At 45.5% G+C, this 20065-nt stretch overlaps 1 protein-coding gene and 1 long non-coding RNA gene across 6 annotated transcripts in view; one reads left to right on the top strand and one right to left on the bottom strand.

Annotated features, from left to right (window-relative positions):
* Stk32b (serine/threonine kinase 32B) overlaps positions 1–20065 on the bottom strand; it is a 244385-nt gene that overhangs the window by 74179 nt on the left and 150141 nt on the right. For 4 of the 5 annotated variants that reach the window (XM_006985611.4, XM_076545683.1, XM_076545682.1 and 1 more), the window contains one exon: positions 5546–5719. In XM_006985611.4, coding sequence (XP_006985673.1) covers positions 5546–5719 — 174 coding nt within the window. Of the gene's footprint in view, positions 1–5545; positions 5720–7534; positions 7615–20065 lie in introns of those variants that run through there. The other variant, XM_042285912.2, reaches the window with a different exon arrangement.
* LOC121832737 (uncharacterized) lies at positions 5715–10375 on the top strand. The gene is made up of 3 exons (XR_006076439.2): positions 5715–5853; positions 6718–6841; positions 10237–10375. It is a non-coding gene; the product is annotated as an uncharacterized LOC121832737 (long non-coding RNA).

The raw sequence follows: 20065 nt of genomic DNA, 5'->3' as shown, positions 1-20065 counted from the left end.
CCCCTGTTCTTCTAGACAATTTTTGATTCACTTCCGTAGTCTATACACATGTATGCTGTTTTGTATCTGTAGAAAATCTGAGCGGGACTTGCAACACCAAGTCTGGCTTGATTCATTCTGCATGACAATTTCCAGTTGCCTCTCTCTGCTGTGAATGGCAGTTCTGTTTCACAGCTGAATAAATCCCATTGTATAGATACACCCCATTTTCTCTACTCATTCCTCTGGTGATGGACATCTAGGCTGGCTTCACTTCTTGGCTACTGTGAATAGCACAACAATAAACTTGGGAGTTTAAGTACCTCCCAAGATGTGCCCAGGGCATAGTATGGCTGAACCACATGGTAGATCTGATTCTAATTTTTGAGGAGCCTCTGCCCTGATATTCGTAATGGCTGGACTAAAGTACATTCCCACCGATAGTGTATAAGGGTTTCCCATTGTCTTTCTCTCTCCTTCCTGACCACAGCCTCATGCCATGCCCTTTGTTATTTGTTTTCTAGTCTATTCTGACTTGGAGTGAGGTATGCTCCCAGTGTGGCTTTCCTGACAGTCGGAGACACCGAATAGGAGGATTCTCCTGTGTTTATCACTGACCTTATTGAGGACTCAGGAAAATCTATGCAAAATGTGGCACGTGGTCTTCATTAAACATTGCATCCTGCCCTCTCAGAAGCCCATTTCAAAGACAGCAAAATGGAGGCAGAGAGAAGCTGCACAGTCCCAGCTGGCTAAGCCAAGGTGGTCACATGCCAGCCATGCCGTCGATGTCTAAAGATTTCACTTCTCCTCGAGCAGGAAGGCTCATTTTGCTCCGCTCCATCAGAGAGATGACAACTCATTAAAGTGAAGTTCAAAATCGAAGAGGCAGAGCAGGGAAACCACACAAAATCTCTCCCCAATCCTGACGCACCAGGAAGCGGCTCCTGGTGCTCTCCGCTTAGCAGGCAGGCTTTTCTTTACATAGCCAAGCAATTGATAAGCTGTAATCTTCTCTGAATTGTATAAAACGATTAAGCATCATCCACCGGTGCACCCGAATCTCATAGTCTCTTAAAAGGGTGAGCATAGTACTAGGCAATGTCCTCCTTGGGTTACTCTCAAATGATTGGTTATTGTAAGTGGGCGCTGTGCCAAACAGCTCTTGGTTTGAAGCAAGCAGGGCTGGAGCCTTCAGACTCCATTCCGGTAAGTGAACTTTGCTGTTCAAAGCCAGTGAATATGTAAAAGGGGCTTGATTCTTACAGATGTCTTTCCAGAGGCCAACTTGCCACGACTTCTGCTACCACGAGCAAGCACACATTCAGGCTGTTCAGAGAGCATTTCTCTGGAATGCTTCACACCAGCAAATGCCCTCTTTTCCACTTAGGTAAAGCACACTGAAGGCATCCTCCCTTCTCCAAAGTGTGCTTAATCCTCACGGCCAAATCTTACCCTCCTTACTGGTGTCTTAGGATCATGAGCTGGCTTCAGCAGAACACTTCTGAACCAACGGAGACTGCTCTGAACCAGGAGGTGCCCAGGGAGCACTCAGTGATGTCTAAGTACAGAAGGAGGCCATGCATTTATGAGTGTATGCATTTCCAGTACACTATCTGGCCCACAGAAAGTGCTGTTAAATACCAGCTGATTGACTGAATGGGACCCTAGTATTTGGTTTACTGAGGAGCCTGCCAGGGAGAAAAATCCTCTGCCTGAGCAAACGATTTCAATTCCTCAGGTCTCCTTAGGTCATTCACTCAAAGTATATGCATTTATTAAATACCAGCTGTGCTCCAGGATCTATACTGGAATAACACTGAATGTCTGCTCCCAGGAGCTTAAAGTTCTACTCATCTTCTGTCTCCAAGGGCCACCAGAGGAGAGCCCTCCTAAGGTGTGAGCAGGGCCACTGTGGGCACTCAATGGAGTGGCTGCTGCTCTGCTCTCTTGGGAGCAGTTGGGGGCGGGGTCTTCATGAAGCTCAGTAGCATTGTAATGAGACAGTCCTGTTCTGTTTTACCTGCTCCTGTCCCACTCTGGGACTTCAGGACCTATGTTCTCAGTGTCCCCAAGACTCTGTGCAGATTTGGGAAGAAGAGATCATTTACTCTACACAATGAGCACAAGGAAAGGTTTTAAGAATCCCCAATCACTGTATGTAGGAGCTCTTTCCTTGAGCATAGAGTGGTGGTGCAGGTCTGCAGGCCTGCAATCCCAGCACCCAGGAGCCTGAGGCAGGAGGATCATAAGTTCAAGACTAGCTTGTACTACACAGTGGGATTGTCTCTGAAATACAAAACAAAGAATTCCTCTTGTTATCATCAAAGATGCCTGGCCAGTCAATAGAGGTACGTCCACCCCAGCAGCCTTTATCAAAAGTGGGGTGCTCAGACACAGACCCCAGAACCACATTCAAAAGCTAGTATGATGAAATTCTTGCACCACAGCTGTCAGTGATTAATCTCTAGTACTCTGCTAACCCCCCTTCTCTCTTCTCCTCCATCTTCTCTTCCAACTCCTCCTCTTCCAACTCCTCCTCCACCTCCTCTTTCACTACTGTATCAAGGTGTACATGAAAACATTAAGAGACTTTGTTACAACACAGCAAAGTCTCTTCCGCTGTCCCACCTCTCTTATCCTTCCATATCTCAGATTGTAACTGTAGCTGAACTCTACTGTGTGGATAAACTCCTCTGCCCTCAAGGTTTCACACTTCCGGCTGCCGCTGCCTTCTACTACTGAAGATGCGCTTTTGAAGGGCTTTCTTCTCAGTCCTTCAGACACACTCATCTTTCCTGTTTTCTTGATGAAGTAGTATTAGTTTTAATTAGTATTAGCAATATTTGGGAATGGGTCTCACTTTGTAGCCCTGGCTGGCTATATAAACCAGGCTGGCCTTGAACTCAGAGATTTGCTTGTTTCTGCCTTCTGAGTAGGATTAAAGGTATGTGCCACAGAACCTGGTATTCTTTTTAATTTAATGTGTGTGCATGCATACACAGGCATGCATGCTGTGTGTGTGTGTGTGTGTGTGTGTGTGAGAGAGAGAGAGAGAGAGAGAGAGAGAGAGAGAGAGAGAGAGAGAGAGAGAGAACTTCCAGGAGCCAATTCTCTCCTTGTCCCATGTGGGTCTTGGAAACTAAAGTCAGGTTGTCAGGCCTGGCAGCAGGTACCCTACCCACTGAGCAGTCCTACCAGCCCTCAAAGGAGTGCTGTATTTCAGGTGATGCTGATGAGTCACCAAACGCAGAAATGCAGCAAGCTTCCAGTGGATGCTGCCCCTAGGCTGTCCCTTTTTTTAATCAATATGTTTTAAAAAATAAATTTATTTTCTCACCAACTCAATTCCAGAGATTTTAAATACCTCTGAATTTTAAAAAAATACACACTGAAAAATACTCTATTATCTAGAATATTGGTTATAGTTATTTTGATGTTTTTAGAACTCCTGTTACTCTTAACTTTTTTATTTGCTTGTTATTTTTCTTTTTAAATTACATTTATTCATGAGTGTGTGTGTGTGTGTGTGTGTGTGTGTGTGTGTGTGTGTGAGAGAGAGAGAGAGAGAGAGAGAGAGAGAGAGATCATTCATTTTCTTCTGATATCACGTGGGTCCTTAAAACTGAACTCAGATTGTAGGTTAGCAGAGGTACCTTTACCTAGCCAGCCATCTCACGGGCCTTCCACTTGGTGCTCAGATTGTAACACTGGAAGATTTCCCCAGACATCTGATAACCCTTCGTTGTTAGGATCCAGCTGGGAACTAATGAGGAGTGGGTGAGGCTTAAGGACTCTAAGAGTCTAAGGTATCCCAGGCAACCTCTGAGGTCACCATCTCTCCTCCTGGCTCAATCCATTCCCACTGAAGTCACTGGTGTTTCCTGCTTGGGGAATGAAGGGAGCGGCAGCATCTGGCTACCCCTTCTGGACAGGCAGAATTCTCTTTCAGCATTTGGTGCACATCTAGGAGATCTTGCTGCCCTATGATGGCAGGACTGCACACGGGCATGCGCATCGGCCCAGCCCCTCCCTGCTACTCTCTTCTTGGGACTCACCTTCAGTTTGTTGCCCGGTCAGGAGTGAGAGCGACTGTGCTAACCAAGGCTCCCTGATCCTCAGTACTTCCCGGAGGTTACCAGCCTTGTTTTCTCCCCTCGCCTCCTTCCATAGCCATTGCTGTGGACGGCTGAGCGTTGTGGGGATTCTGTGGTGTCCAGCAGTTTTGACTTCCTGAGAATTACAGCTTAATTTTTGTATCCACTGTCCTGTGTCCTTTATCTCGCCACATCTTCCTGGCTCTCTAGTCTCTTGTGATGGTCTTGTCAGTTTTTTCCATCCTTATAAATTTGTCATTAAAAACAAACAAACAAAAAACCCATTCCTTCTTGTCATTTAATTGGGATTTTAAAAGGGAAAAAATGTAGCTGGATGTGGTGGCACACACCTTTAATCCCAGCACTTGGGAGGCAGAGGCAGGTGGATCTCTGTGAGTTTGAGACCAGCCTGGTCTACAGAGTGATTTCCAGGACAGCCAGGACTACACAGAGAAACCCTGTCTCAAAAAAGCCAAAAAACAGGGGCAGGGGCAATAAAGAGAGATGTGTATGTGTTGCAGGTGGGGGGGGGGCTCCTGTGGGGAGGTTGGGAGGGTGGGAGTGTTTAATATGCCTTCATGACCAAGAAGTCCAAGTCCTTGCCTTTTCCAGGTTTTTAACTAAAACTTCTTAATAAGGACACAATGTGACCACAGGTGACAACAGTTAAAGCCCCTCCTCCACTTCCTCCCCGTGGCCATAAGAAGACAAAATGAATTCAACCACAGTTGTCCTGAGCCCCTCCCAGAACTGCTGCTTTGGCAAACCAACTCCACTTCCTCACTGTGGTGTGGCTGGAGACAGGCAGGAAGATTAGGGTCTCCCACAGAGGCAGACATGGCAAGCTTTTACCTAAAGCCCAAGACAGCAGCGACTTCCCAAGAGGAAGAAAGACTCTGGAACACACAGCGCTGATTTCAAAGGACAGAAAGGGTGGACTCGTCACTCCCAGCTCAGGAGGGCAAAGCTGCCTCCCTGCGGATCTGATGTTTCCAGAGCCCATTGATTCTTTACTTTTTCCATTTGATTGTTTGGAGCGTGGCGCTCACGTGGACAGTCTTCCTGGGTGTCACATCCAGCTGGTGTTACACATCCAACTGGGAATGGATATGGAATGAGAGGGCCTTAAGGACTCTGAGCTAGATTCTAAGGGGTCCCAGGCAACCTCTGATGTCACAATCTCTCCTCCAGTCTCAGTCACATTCTCTTGAAGTCACCCCCAAACACCTTTGGATAGAGAAGCCAAGACCACCTGCACTCTCCCAATGGAACAGAATGGTGGACAGACAGTGATCATGGTCCATCTCCACTCAGGCAACATGGTGGTCTGCTGTCTGTTGGGAATGTACAGACAGCATCAAAGCCATTCAGCCTTCTGTTGTCCCCATCACTGCAGCTTCTAAGCCACACCAGGACAAGTTCTCTTCTACCACGGCCACCCTTCACATCCCTCCTACTGGCAGTGTTACCTGTGGATTATGTGGTACCTCTGTAGGTACTCCAGAGCCAGGGCCAGCTCACAGATGTACAGTTTCACAGCTCCCTCTGTGAAGTGCACATTCTGCTGTAGGTGGTAGCGCAGGTCTCCGCCCAGCAGCAGATCCACCACCATGAACATGTCTTCCTCATCCTGGAAGGAGTACCTAGGAACACAGAGGGACACAGGTTAGAGATGGAAGCATCACTAATATCCTCAGGGCCAACACTCCACTTTACAGTAAGGCAGACTGGGGCCCAGAAGGATGCTGATATCAACTATGGCATGATGCTATGGGAGGTGAGTGGGCAGAAGGTTTTCCAATCCCACACTGCCTCTGCACCATGGGGTCATTTCATTTCTTCATTAAGGCAGGTTTGAGTTCCAACATTAACCCCCGTCTGGCAGACAGAAGACAGCCACTTAACTGGCTAGACTCTCCTATGTTGTTGCAGCTGGTTTTAGCTTAGGCTTTAACCCCACGCTGTTGTAGCATGTATCTGGGAGGTTCCCCCATGTGTTGGGGGTTTGGTGGCATGATTGGAAGGTAGTGGAACTTTAGGAAGTGGAACAGAATGGAAGGATGTTACACTATTAAAATAGCCTTGCAACCACAGACTGAGGCCTCTGAACCACTGAGCCAATATTAAACCTTTCTTCCTTTAAAGTTGACCAGCGCAGGCATTTTGTCACAGCCATGAGAAACTGATTAACATATGCTGTCAGGATTTGTAATCCCCAGCTCTGAAGAGGAGTCTTTCTCCCCAGCAATCCCCACATCCTCTGCATGTGCCACTGTTCCCCACAGGGAGTTCATTCCCAGAACCCCTGAGCACAGCGATGCTCTGTAACTCAAGTCCAGGCATTTAAGATAACTGGCAGCTTTTGCTCTTGGCTCTTGGAATCTGGCCAGATCCCAACCCAATATTCACTAGCCAGTGATTGCAGCCAAGTTCCCACTGACAGCTAACACCAAGACCAGCCATGTATGAACCACCCTGGGAATGAGGATGCTCTAGCTAACCCCACAGGAAGCAGAAGGACTACTCAGTGAGGCCCAGCTGGCCACAGAATGTGAGCAGGAAATATCTTGATTTTTTTCAAGACTTTAGGTCTTCAAGTAGTATTTAATTTTATCTGTTTTTTTTTTTTCTTTGAACCAAGGGGAAACTTCTTGAACTCATTTTTAAACAGGAGGATAGAAGAGCCAGCACATACGATGTGAGAATGCTCAGGCACCTTCAGGGACGGTCTCACAACATGAGGCATGACAGACCACGCTGTCCCAGTAAGTACAGAGCTTGCTGGCAGCTGTCATTTCCCTCTTCTTATGAAGCCACTAGTGCCATCACAGCAGCTGTATCCACAAACTCATTTAACCTTTAATTACTTCCCAAAGGCCTGGCTTGGGAATACCATCAACATATAACTGAGAATTAAACTTCCAACACGAGAGTTTTGGGAACATGTTCACACCAAGCAGAACTAAAAGAGCCACCTGATTGTGTGTGCATGCATGCATGCATGTGTGTGCATGCATGGATGTGTGCGCGTGCGTGCGTGTGCGTGTGCGTGTGCGTGTGCGTGTGCGTGTGTGTGTGTGTGTGTGTGTGTGTGTGTGTGTGTTTTCCTGTGTATCTGCTATTGTGTGGAAGGCCTTTGGAGCCTGAAGAGGATAACATGTCTTTCATGTAAACTCAATTTACATTCTGGTAGATGATGGACCGTAGAACATCACATAATAGCCAGCATGCCCCCCACACTCTGTGCTCTCCAGTCACCGCTGGGCTGTCAAAGGGAATCTCATTACACATTCTAGCAGAATCCTTAGGAGAAGTGATGTTGGTTTTCTGGGGGAAGCTTACAGACTGGGACAAATTTAAAGGAGACAACTGAAATGCCAAGAGAACGTCATGTAAGCAATAATTCAAGTCTGGGCTGCTTTGTGCTACAGATCTGTATTTTGCTCTGGGCCACAGACCTGGCTTTCCCAAGGAGACTCAAAGCTGTTGCTGAGAACAGAGAGTGACCTTCCATCCATCTCTGCTGTTCTGTGGCTCTGTGTCATTGTCCTCTGTGCCCTGCCTTGCACTAGAATGGTAATTATACCCACATCACAATGCTGCATATTGTCATGGAAATGATGAAGGTGCCTGATGAGAGAGTGTGCTCTCACACAGTGACACCGACCTTCTGAGAACTCTGGATAATTAGGTTCTCCTCCAAGCACAAAGATAGCTGGAAGGTGTAAGGACATTATTCATCCTGGCTTGGCTGCTGAGTAGGCCAGTGTGAAGAAGGCAATGGTCATTATTGTGTGTGTAGGCACATGTACTCATGTGTGCACATACATATGAAAACTAGAGATCAGCCTTAGGGGTTGTTCCTCAGGTGCTATCTATCTTGGCTTTTGAGACAAGGTCTCTCATTAATTTGAGGTTTGCTGATCAACTAGACTGGCTGGCCCGCAAGTCCCAGGGATTCCCACTCATCACTCCCCCATGCTGAAGTTACGAGTGTGCACCACCACACATGGCTTTTTTTTACATTGTTCCTGGGGATGGAGCTCAGGCTTTCCTACCTACACAACAAGTGCTCTTACCAACTGAGCCACTATCCTAGTTATGACTTTATTATTATTATTGTTATTATTATTATTATTATTATTAAATATATTAAGTTTCCACTTTGCTCCTAAAAGGAGCAAATGACTTATAAGACTCATAACACAACAAGATTTAAAAATTAAAAAAAATAAATAAGAAACTTAAGAAGATGGGGGCTGGGGAGATGGCTCAGCAGTTAAGAGAACTGGCTGCTCTTCCAGAGGACCTGGGTTCCATTCCCAGCACCCACACGACTGTTAACAGCTGTCAGTAGCTCCAGTTCCAGGACATCTGGTGCCCTCTTCTGGCTTCTGAGGGTACAGCACACATGTGCTGTACAGTCAAGCATGCAGGCAAAACACTCATGAAATAATTTTTAAAAATTAAAAAAAGAAATTTAAGGAAATAGAGGTAGATAAAACAATCCCTAATTCATGTCCAATGATCCCTTCTGCTTGCCTGAAATGGACCTAAAATGCATGAAGCCTCCCTAGAGCCCAGCGTAAAGAGAAACATGGACTGTGTCCTAACTCATAGTTGATAGGGAAATAGATGAACTGTTTAGGAAAAGCATGCACTTTTTACTAAATTGTAATTTCACTTAACTCACAGGCTACAATGTGACATTTGACAATGTACAATCAAATTAGGGTATTTATATGTTTGTCACTACAAACATCTGCCATTTCTGTGTTAGAAGCAGAAATCATCTCTTCTGGCTATCTTGAAATGGACAGCGAACGGCACATGTTTTTCTTGGTACAGAAACCAGATGGAAATGGTTCCCACTGAGTTCTTTTTTTTTTTTTTTTTTTTGGTTTTTCGAGACAGGGTTTCTCTGTGTAGCTTTGCGCCTTTCCTGGAACTCGCTTTGGAGACCAGGCTGGCCTCGAACTCACAGAGATCCACCTGGCTCTGCCTCCCAAGTGCTGGGATTAAAGGCGTGCGCCACCACCGCCCGGCCCCACTGAGTTCTTAATGTGGTAAATAGTACGTTTATGTGAACTCACCCAGCTGGCATAACAAGTCAAAAGAGGAATTATTTTTTTTTAATCTGATGTCTGTCAAGTTTGGCTGGGACCATTCAGTCCCGCTTGGTAGATGTAGCCTTGATGGGTGAAAGTCATGTAGTCTGTGAGCTGAGCTCCACATCACAAAGAACTGCCTGCCTCTGAACATGCCTCTGGTGCTGAGGCTGGGAACCACAGGCTTGGGCTCACGCTTGCTCTGGAAGAAGGCTTCTCTGATGAGTTGTGTGACCGCTTTGGGCTCGGTAATAACAACAGTTCAGGCTGGTAGGGCACAGAGAAGGCAGCGTCTGCCTTTTCAAATGCTTTGAGCTCACGTTGTTCTTCCAACCAGCCTATGGGGTGAGGCTCACGATAAAGCACTGCTGTGATTTGAGTATAGACTATCCTCCACAGGCTTGTGTGTTTGAACACTTGTTCCCCAACCGGGGAGGATAGGAAACTCTTGAGACACCACGGAGAACATCGGCTGCTAGGGATGGCCTTTAAAGGTTACACACCCTTCAGTTACAGGCTAGCTCTTCCCTGTCTACCTGACATGCTTTCCACATCGTGATGGATTGAAGCCCCTGAAGCTATAAGCCCAGATAAATCATTTTCTTTATGTATTTTTTTTTAAATCTCAGGGTGTCTTAAAGCTCAAAGATGTTAAGTAATCCTAAAATGATACATACAGCCAGGAATTGGCAGAGTTGAGAGTTGAACCAGAAGAGTCCACCTCCAGGACTCTAAGTCTGTGCCTAGTGCTCTGGAGTCCTTTGTTTACAGCTCTGTGACTGTTTCTTCTGGTCTTTCCCCTCTACTAGCTGTCAGTGCTGGGTGCTTGTATCTGCCCTGGCTCCAAAGTGTCATACACACTCAGGAAGTAGCAGATTACAAATTCCCTAAGTGCCTGTAGACTGTGAGGCATGCCAAGCCAGCCATGTGGTCCCTGGGAATGGAAGCTGTGCAGAGAGAAGTATGGGGAAGAAAGGTCTGTGTCAGGGGAGGGGCATGCTGTTCCTGTTGCTGCCTACAGGAACCCCCTTGATGCTTTCTTCTTATCACAGAAGCCGTGCACTTACACCAGTGTGAGCTACTTCCCTGGAATCCCCCACAGCCTTCTCACTCAGCCCAGGAGGCAGAGATGACCTGCAGTGAGCACAATTAAGAAGAGGAGAATCCTTGATTGGCGTCACCCCCCACTCCTGCATCAGTTCCAGGACCATCTGCACACGTCTACATCCTGCCTGCTGTCTTTCAGGCTAGCACCTGGCCCCTGGAGTGGGGTCTTGTGCAACCACCATTTCCTAAGCTGCTGGTAAGTCCATGTCAGAGGCGAGTGTGCCATCTAGGATGTAAGTCTAACACTAGCCTCTCCGTGGTATCTCTAGAGCTGGACTCTCTACGGTGACACTGCTTGGATACCCACCTAATTCTGCCAGACTCGACCTGTGTCTGCATTTTTCCTACACTCAAAGATACAGGCCATCCCTCCACACTCACCCCCATCAGCCATGGGCATCTACTATCATCCTCACATTTCCAGGGCAAACCCCAAGGTCAAAAGAGGCTGGAAAGTCCTAGGTCAGATTTCCTCGGGCATGTGCCATGCTCTCCATCACCAACCTGGGGTTGCTTATGAACCTCAAATCAGCCACCTCAGAGGCATGACAAAAGCCCAGGAGGAAGTCAGAGAAGAGCTTCCAGAGTGAAAGTCAGAGATAAAACCTGTCCCGCTTACTCAGTGAGTGATCAAACCTACCTCTCCAGCAACCAGGGCTGAGATCTGTGACCATGCCACAGAAGGCGTGTTTTTAATAACAGTCAAAATGTGGAAGGAATAGAAGCCCATTACAGGGAACCCAGAAGCCTTAGATGTCCACCAGCCTGAAGTCCCTTGAACCATCTGCAACACGTCTTTCCATAGTTATCTTCCTGAGGGAGAAGCCATTGAGTACCTGGAGATGGCTCTGAGGATGGCCACCAAGAAACTACAGCAGCCAGGACCATCACAGATCCTGAAGGCTCACCCAGTCCCGTATCATTACTGAGTGTTGCCTGCAGGAGTGAAGCGCTGGGCATTGCCTTGGATCGACTCATATCCAATACCACCTCTTAGGATGCAAATGGAGAGGAGGCTTTGCCCACTCTCCTCAACCCCAGTGATTCTTGGCTATATCTAAAGTCCTGCATGGAAGGACCTAAAAATAGTCTTGTCTGTGACAGAAATCCAATAATGGGATGTCAGGCTCTCTGTCAGCTCGCATTGTACAAGTACACGGAGCTTATCAAGCCTGCATCGTGCTTGATACACAGACATCCTTAATAACATTTTTTAATAACCTTCACAATAACAAACAGTTTTACTTGTTTAAATTTGACTTGAGCCACAAAATCCTCCAACTGCTCAGACAGGATGGCTGCCATTATTCTTCACAGGAAGCTGGCTCCTGTCTCCTATCTCAGGAAGTCAACTGGAGCTGGTCAGCTACGTCCTGCCACCTGTACATCGAGGAGACAGCATGGGGTGGGGATGGGGGCTCACGTACCACCCTGCTCTCCAAGCCAAGGCAGCTAGAGCACAAGGAATTTTGCAAGGAGGCTAAGGTGACTGCAAGTGTGCAGCCCCTACCGTCTGCTGCTAACTGGGGACCTTTGCCAACTGCAAGTGCCTCCTGTCTACAAACGCAAATGGTCTTGTGTCACAGTGATCTTAGGGTTGTAACTTAGAGCCTCCAGGCTTCCAGAGGCTCCTCCTCAGCTCACATAGGATAAGTAAGTAAGAAAAGGGGGAGATCTGTGCCAAAAGGGAAGTGTGGCTAGGCATGGTGGGCATGCCTTTATCCTAGCATTCCACCCAAGAGGCAGAAGCTGGTCTACATAGTGAGTTCCAAGACTAGCCAGGGTTATGTGGGAGTCGGCCTGAGTCCAGCTGTGACCTGTTGAAGGGTTCTTGGGGGGGGGAGGATGAGAAAGTATTAGAAAGATAGAAGGAGACGATAAGAAAGAGACTCAGGATAGTTTTGGGAGGGCCTTGGGTCAATACCCAGTAGCCTCGAGGTTTATTCCAAAGGGCTTTTTATACAATGTGAAGAGGACCTCCCCCTTTCAAGATCAAAGCACAATATACAGCCAAGTGTAGACCCTTCAAAACACCTGGTAACCACACCCATGTCCAAATCATCCCATTCTGCAGTCCTGCTGGGTAAAGCTAGCCCAGATTTTCTGACCTTGAGTAAGGTCTCACTAGGAAGCCTCTGTGGGCCTCCACAGGGTTACATAATAAGACCCTGTCTCGAAAGTGAAAGCAAAGAGAGTGTGTGTGGGCATGAGGGTCGGGGTAGCTGTGCTCCTCCTGGGCTGAATTCCAAAAAAGTCTGTGCCTTGCTTTCTCTTGAGAGGGACATCTCTGAGTATAAAGGTGGGAAGGGACAGATGGTGAGCCTCACATACTGAGAGCTTCCTGAACACAGGTTGTCCTGGTGGATCCCAGACTCTTGTCTGAAAGTCAAGGTTCCTTGAGTTCCTTGCATAGAGGACCCTGATTAGCCTTCCCACTCCTCCACATGGGTGGCCTTCTTCCCAATTTGCAGGTGGCAGTAAGGGGCAGGCAAGCTGAAAAATTTGCCCCATTTCACTCCTCTTCAGGGTTTCCCTCCTGTGAACTCCTTTTACTGACAATATTTCCAAAGCTCTTTGCATCTCCCATATATATCTCCTCAACCGTACAACTCTGCCTATCTGGTCTAGAGCTGTGCTTCCCGACCGCTGGCTCACTCGGGATATTAGCACCTCTGTTTAACACCTGAGACCTGCTCTGAAATCCACTCACTCTCTAGGAAAACACCCTCCCAAGATGAGCTTGGGGGCACAGGCTTAGAATCCAAGCTACCTGGGAGGGTGATGTAGGAGGATTGTAAACTGAAGGTCTCCTTGGGCTACAGAGTGAGTCAGTCAAGGCCAGACTGGGGAGACCCTGTCTCGAGGGTAGCAAATAAAATGGGGTGCTGGGGATATAGCTCAGCAGCAGAGTGCTTACCTAGCATGAGTGAGGCCCTGAGTTCAAGTCCTGGTACTGAAAAATGAAAGAAAAGAATCAAAAATTGATAGTCTATGATTTTTAAAATGGAAAAAATCCAGGTGACTCCCCATCAATCCAAATGTCTCGAGTTTTAAAAGTACATTGTAATATTATAATCTACAAAAAAAATAGCAAAAATGGTGCAGTGTAAACACAAGAGGCCAGAGGGCTACATTTTAAATAAAAGACACTTGACCCATTCCACCCTCGGAATGGAACGCTAGAGGTGTTTCATCAGTTTCGGTTTGCCACAACATGGCAGCCCTTCCATCAGCTCGAAGACCCACAACCCCCTTGGCAATGTGCATTTGCTGTGACTCTTCAAAGTGAAGACTCCATTTGGTTTTGACATCTCACTAGTTTGATTCTGAATGTAATTTGAGACTTACTTGACGTCTTCTTGTTAAAAATGATGTGTTCTGTTCCAGCCTCGTAAACAGAATCCCCCATGGAAACACAAATGGAAAATGTACTGTTAGCTACCAAAAGGGTTGAGCCATTTGGAATCGACGGTGTTCCTCTGATTTTGGTGTAGAAGCGGCAGTGTCACATGGCTTAGCCTAACAGAGCCAATCACCCTTCAGGCACTCCAGGAACTTCCCAGAACACCTGGAATAAAGTCAAGATTCCCTGGGGTGGCTTATGAAACCCCACAGATCAGCCTGCAGCCTCTCTGATTTCACTTATCCTGCTCCTTGCAGGGTGGCTTATTCCATTTTTTTCTCTCTTTTCCTTTCTGTTCTAGTCTTGGGATTGTTGTACATGCTGGATTTTTGCCTGCAAATCCCTCTCTGCCCTGCCTTCCTGTTTTCCCTTCCCATTCCTTCATCTTATTTCATAGAACCCCTCTGAAGAGCCTCACACCTCCATTTCCTATTAGAATCCCCCACTGTCCTGATACCTACAATACCAAGCTACTCGGGGCCTTTTTTTTCTGGCATTCTTTCCCAATCTGAAACCATCTACAGACTGGGCTATTGGGTGTTTCTTTCCCCACAACAAACACAGTCACCCCAACAGCGTCTCAGATGTGTCTCTAGTGGTTGATTTTATGATGGACATTGGCCATTCTCAACTGCGCAGTTCTTAAAATTACCTAAAGGACGAGGAGGTACATCCTTGGGGGTGTTCATGAGGGTGTTAGCAGAGATGATTGACTGAGGAAGGAGGGCCCACCCTGAGTGTGTGTGTGGGGGTGGGGCACCTGGGGTCCTAGATAGAATAAAAGGGTGGGAGGAGAAGCCAGTCAAGATGTTACCTTCCCTTTCTCTTCCTGGTTGTCTCTCTATACTATACACATGGTTTGATGGGTCTATTTAATATCGCTTGTATGCACATGCTCTTAGGGATGACCACTTGGCACTGAATAAACAATTAGGGAGCGCATCCCTCCACAAGTCCAGCTCTCCCTCTCCTTGTAGTCACGATTGCCTATAGCTCTTCACTCAGGGGTGGGGCCCGTGAGCGTTCCCCTACCCACACTGGCATGTTAACTGTGCTGTCAGTGTTCAGGTAGAAGACAGAGGACCAGGACATGTGTTCAGGACTGTGCTTTCTGTACATGACAGGGAAGCCGCCGCTGTGCACTCTCCACAACCGGCTGTCTAAACAGCTTCTAGGTTACCACAATTTTGTTAGTAATGAAATTTTCCCTTGCTGTAACCTATTCTGATTTTCTGTTCCTCCTTGTACAAACTTTAGTGGTTATATACTTTTTATCAATTTACCTAATTTGTTTAATTTAATTTGGGAGCATAAATGCTTCACATTATTTTCTTAGGGTCCTGTTATTTCAGGCAGCAGGGCTTCTTGGTTCATTTCAGGGTTGATAATGTGAGCATCATTCACTCTTTTCTTGCCCAGTATCTAGCTGTTGGCTTATTGTTTTATAAATCATTCAAGGAACCAACTTTCAGTTCTATTCATTTTCTTTACTAATTGTGCATTTTCTGCTTCATTAATTTCTGTCCTAACCTTAATATGGAAGCATTTCCTGGCTTCCTTTGTTATTTCTCTCTCCTCTAACTATTTAGAAGTATATCAATCCACATTGTGAATTTCAAATATTTCCTAGGTTCATCTTTGTCATTAGAGAATAATTGTTATATGAATTAAGTCATTTCAAATTTCTTTTTGTTTTATAATCGAATGTTTCTATTCTTGAGAGTGTTTTATGTGTTGTTCTCATTTTCTGGTTTGAGGTATAATTGTATCTTTTCTTGTCTTATTTGTGCAGGAACAGAGGGAAATATTTTCAATAATATAAATACATCTAGAGAAAGCCCATAGGTCTGTTTATGCGTAGTGGTGAGAGCCTGAATGCATTCTTCTTAAAATGTTTACTGTCGACATTATTCAGCAGCCTGTTAGAAATTAGCCACTGAGCAAATCAAGACAAAAGGCTTGAACATTAGAAATAGATAAAAATGGCTGCTGATTTCAGATAGCATGGTTATTAATGCATATAGGCATGCAATAAATATTATATGTATGGTTTCTATAAATTCACCTATCTCAGAGGTATTTATTTATTTATTTGGATTCTAACATAAACAATAATGTCATCTGAAAATAGAGACTACACATACACACACACATTATCCTCATTCCTTAGACTGTGACATCAAGGCTGCAATACACAAGATCATGTTTATGTAAAAATCAATCATGTTTCTAACAACAAAACATGTGGAAGCCAAAACTGTCAAAAGAAAGCATTATTATTTAAAGTCACACCAGAGTGACAGAACTATTAGCCAGAAATGTAACAAAAACCATCTATGCAGTCTGCAGAGAATGAGCAACGCATGACTGACGTCTGAGAAGACTTCAGCATGTGGAGCATGTACCATGTGCCGTGTTCGTGGACCAAAATGCTCTGTAAAGATAAGGATCATCTCCAAAGTGAATTACACAACTGCTATCAAGATCGAAAAAGTTTCGTTGTGGACTTATCAGGCAGGAGGACTGCAAGGATATCGGACAAGGTGCCACAGGCAGAGAGCCCCTGGGTGGATCCCAGAGAAGGTGACATGGGATTGGAGTGCTAGAAGTTCATACAGATTTGCAAACTTCTTAATTAGAGATCAGTGAGAAACATGGGTTGCTCAGTCCTCACTCCATCTTGGTGTTTGGGATTGTGTTGTGAGGTGTGTGGACCAGGATGCTCTCAAAAGGTGACCCCCACCTCACAATCTCAGTACCCTGTGAGGATTTGTCAGAATCACCAAACACCAGGTCTCATTCCAGACCTTCTGTGGAGCCAGAAGACCTGGACTGCACCCTACAATCTGTGTTTCCCAAGCCTCCCAATGCTGTGCAGCTTAAGAGGAAGCATTGCTTAGTTAAGTTCACAGCTTCCCATGGCTCAGTCTATAGCTCTTGGTCCACATGCTTGAGCAGAGCATCCTAGTGATGGGACTAAGTGACAGAGGACAGACACATATGATTTAGTTGTGGTTTCTTTGCAGATGCCCTTTGTTGGGGTAAATGTAAATATATTTTTAATATTTCACATTAAATATATCAAATAATTAAATAACATATTAAATAATATATTTGAATAATACATATACATTTTAAATTATATATCATATACATTAGAAAGAGGCCCTGAGTTTGGGAGGAAGCACGGGGATATGGTGAGGGAAGGTAGATGTAGCACACATATATAAAATTTTAAAAGTAAATTAAAAATGTAGCATCATTAATTTTAACAGACATCCAAAGAAGACTTAAGAAATTCAAAACTTAGAGCAGACTCTAGAAATGTATAAAAGTATACATCCTAGCTACACAGGGCTCATGTTAAGAAATGCAGAGACCATTTAACCAAGAAAGATCGATGTCAGGTGCTGTGTTTGCGGAAGAAGGCAAATCTCCAGGAGCATCCGTACAGGGGAAGGAGGTGCATGTGACAAGGGCAGCCCCCTCCACGGTAAGATTACTCAACAAACCAGAATAGGCTGGGCCTTCCTCACGCCAACAAAGGGCATCTGCAGAGGAGGCCCAGCTAAGTCAGACTCCATGAGGAGGGGCCCAATGGCTCCTCCCAGGATCCAGGGCAGGAGTCCTCCCTCTCTGCTCCTTTTGATGTGGTTCTGAAGGCAGCTGGGAAAGGAGAGGAAACAGAACCCACCCAGATTAGAAAGGAAAGAAACTGCTCTCTGCTTGCAAACTTCCCCATATTTTATACAGAAACCTGAAAGCACTGTTAGCGAAGCCTCCTCTCCACACTAGCAGATGAGTTCAGCTGGGAGGAAGGGACAGATTCAGCAGACAACAGGCCAAGTGTGTGGCTGGAAACAGACAGGAGCGAAAATTCATTCAGTAAACAATGTAATTTAAGTAGCATGGAATAGTAAAATTGAGGAAGTGTGAGATTTTTATTTTGAAAACTATAAAATACCACAAAAAGAAATTAGAGCAAAAATTAATGGGGCCAGTCACTGCTCAGAAGAGTCCACACCAGAAGAGCAACTCCATTCAGATTGTCCTACACAGCCAAGACAGTTATGACTGAAATGTCTAAGTGATGCCCAAATGCACAGGAAAACACAGCTATATCAATGCTAGAACCTATGGGAAATATCTCATTCAAACCACATAGTTTGCAACTAACTCCCCCGACTTTGTCAGTTATCTTTTCATTTTTTGATAATATGCTTTGACCCAGAAATGTCTTTAATGCTGACAAAACTTAAAGGTGTATTTAGGCCCGCAGTTTGGGATGGTTTCAGTCCTGCACGGCCAAAGAGCCATGGTAAAGCAGCTAGCTCCGTCGCAGCAGGAGGCACAGGGTGAGCCATTATCAGCAAAGTGGACCAGGGAAAAATTTTGTTTGTTTTTCCAGACAGGATTTCTCTGTGTAGCCCTAGCTGTCCTGGAACTCCCTCTGTAGACCAGGCTGGCCTGTAACTCACAGAGATCCACTTGCCTCTGCCTCTCCCGGATTAAAGGTGTGTGCCACCAACTGGAAGCTTTTTAGGTAGGAATCAGGGACCAAGTGTTGCCTTCAAAGGCTCTCTCCCAGACCTCCTTACACTAGCTGTCTTGTCTGCTGACAACTCGCACAGTCTCCCCAAACAGTACCACCTAACACTCGGGACCAAGACATTTTAGGTGTTAGCCATAACCATGCAGAATGGATCCCAACGTGATTTTAGTTCACTTTTCTTTGGTTGAGAGTACATTCATTCTACATGTCTGGCCTCTACACGAACTCTAAGCTGGACACCCAGAAGTAGAGATTCGAAACTGAGATCCATGTATAAGGGCAGAGGGTGGCTTAAGAAAGGATGGGCAGACTGTGGGTAATAGAGAAAGAAGAGAGAGGGGCACTGTGATAGTAAGATTTAAAGAGGGAGGATGCGGTGATATGAGGGCAGTGGGGGGAAGGGAGAGGCTGCCAACCAAAATGGAGGGGTGTGAAAAATCTGTACAGTAAGAAGGGTGTGGCTAAAAATCATCTCTTACTGGATATGTGTTCACTTTCTGGTCATTTTGTAATACTTGCTTTGTGTATTTTTCAACTGAACGTGAGGAAATGTAAGTTCAGAAGGTGAACTATTTATTAACTGTCACGCTGGGGTTATTTTCAGTATCTCAGAACATCTGCTTTGCTGTGGAGCTGGTTTGTGTCACATTTATTTCCTGCTCCAGCCACAGCCCACTATGTTCAGTCTGGAATTGTCCTCCTTCCTTGTGGCATTTGTAAATACGTGATATATAGCTTTTTTTTAACCTTTCAAATGAGAGTTTGGATGTTTTCTAGAGTTTAACATGCTCTGTATCTGTTGTAGTGGCTAATATAGTTTGATTAAAACATACATACACACTTCAAAAAATAAATCTTTAACCCCCCCAAATATGTTAATCATTTTAAACAAGAAGGCAAAAGTAACAGTCTGAAGGCTCTTAAATGACTTGGCAATCCAAACACTTGGCAGACCATGCACAAATGCCATCCTGAGGATCTACTTTGAGATGCAACTCTTTATACCAATTCTTTGAATTCTTTTGTGCGAACACATCCTGTTAATTTCACCTCAGGTGGGGCAGTAGGAGAACAGAATGGCTACTTATTATAGCGGAGAGAGTGAGTCCTAGAGCATCCACACCCAGAAAGCTAGACCCCTGAAGTTCACCCATCTAACTTAAGAGAATCCACTAAAGCCCGTCACAGCTGCTATGGTCTAACTCTGTGGCTCAGGCACCGCAGAGGAAATTTAAGAGTGGGGTCCTGCATAAGCTTTTATTGATCTGGAGATGATCTGCTCTCTTGTGGGTCCATGCCTTTTTCTCGTTGAAGATGAAAAGAAGCCACACAATTGCACACATGATGGGTGAGCCACGTGAAATCAGGGTGTGGGTGCAGCTCCAGGTGGCATTGAGTTCAAGCTTTCTTACACGTCTTCCTAAGACACAAAGTTAAACTTTCCTTGTCTTTAAAACCAACAAGTCGAGCAAGAGAAACCACAAAACCAAGTAGGTGTGGGTTTGTAAATGTCCTGTGTTCATTCACAGAACATAGAGCTGGGGAGAACGAAGTGCAGCAGACAAAATTCCTGTGCTCTCCAGCCTCTGCTGAACCTGTTCTGTGGGTGTGGGAAATGGACTGGCTTTTCTATCAAAGGGTTAAATATAACAAAGCTTCGTTTTAAATAATGGAAGGGGCTTCTTGGCAGTAATTCAAATCCCTCCAGTGTCAGTATTTCTTGAGATCAGAGTACATATGTGCTCACGGATTCATCCTGCTCAAGAGTAGCTACTGTGGGATGGTCTGTATGTCAAAGTGCTCTGATTGGTCAATAAAT

The sequence above is a fragment of the Peromyscus maniculatus genome, chromosome 10 (genome assembly GCF_049852395.1).
Source record: "Peromyscus maniculatus bairdii isolate BWxNUB_F1_BW_parent chromosome 10, HU_Pman_BW_mat_3.1, whole genome shotgun sequence".
NCBI classification, from domain to species: Eukaryota; Metazoa; Chordata; class Mammalia; order Rodentia; family Cricetidae; genus Peromyscus; species Peromyscus maniculatus.
This window is presented reverse-complemented; position numbering and strand designations above follow the sequence as displayed.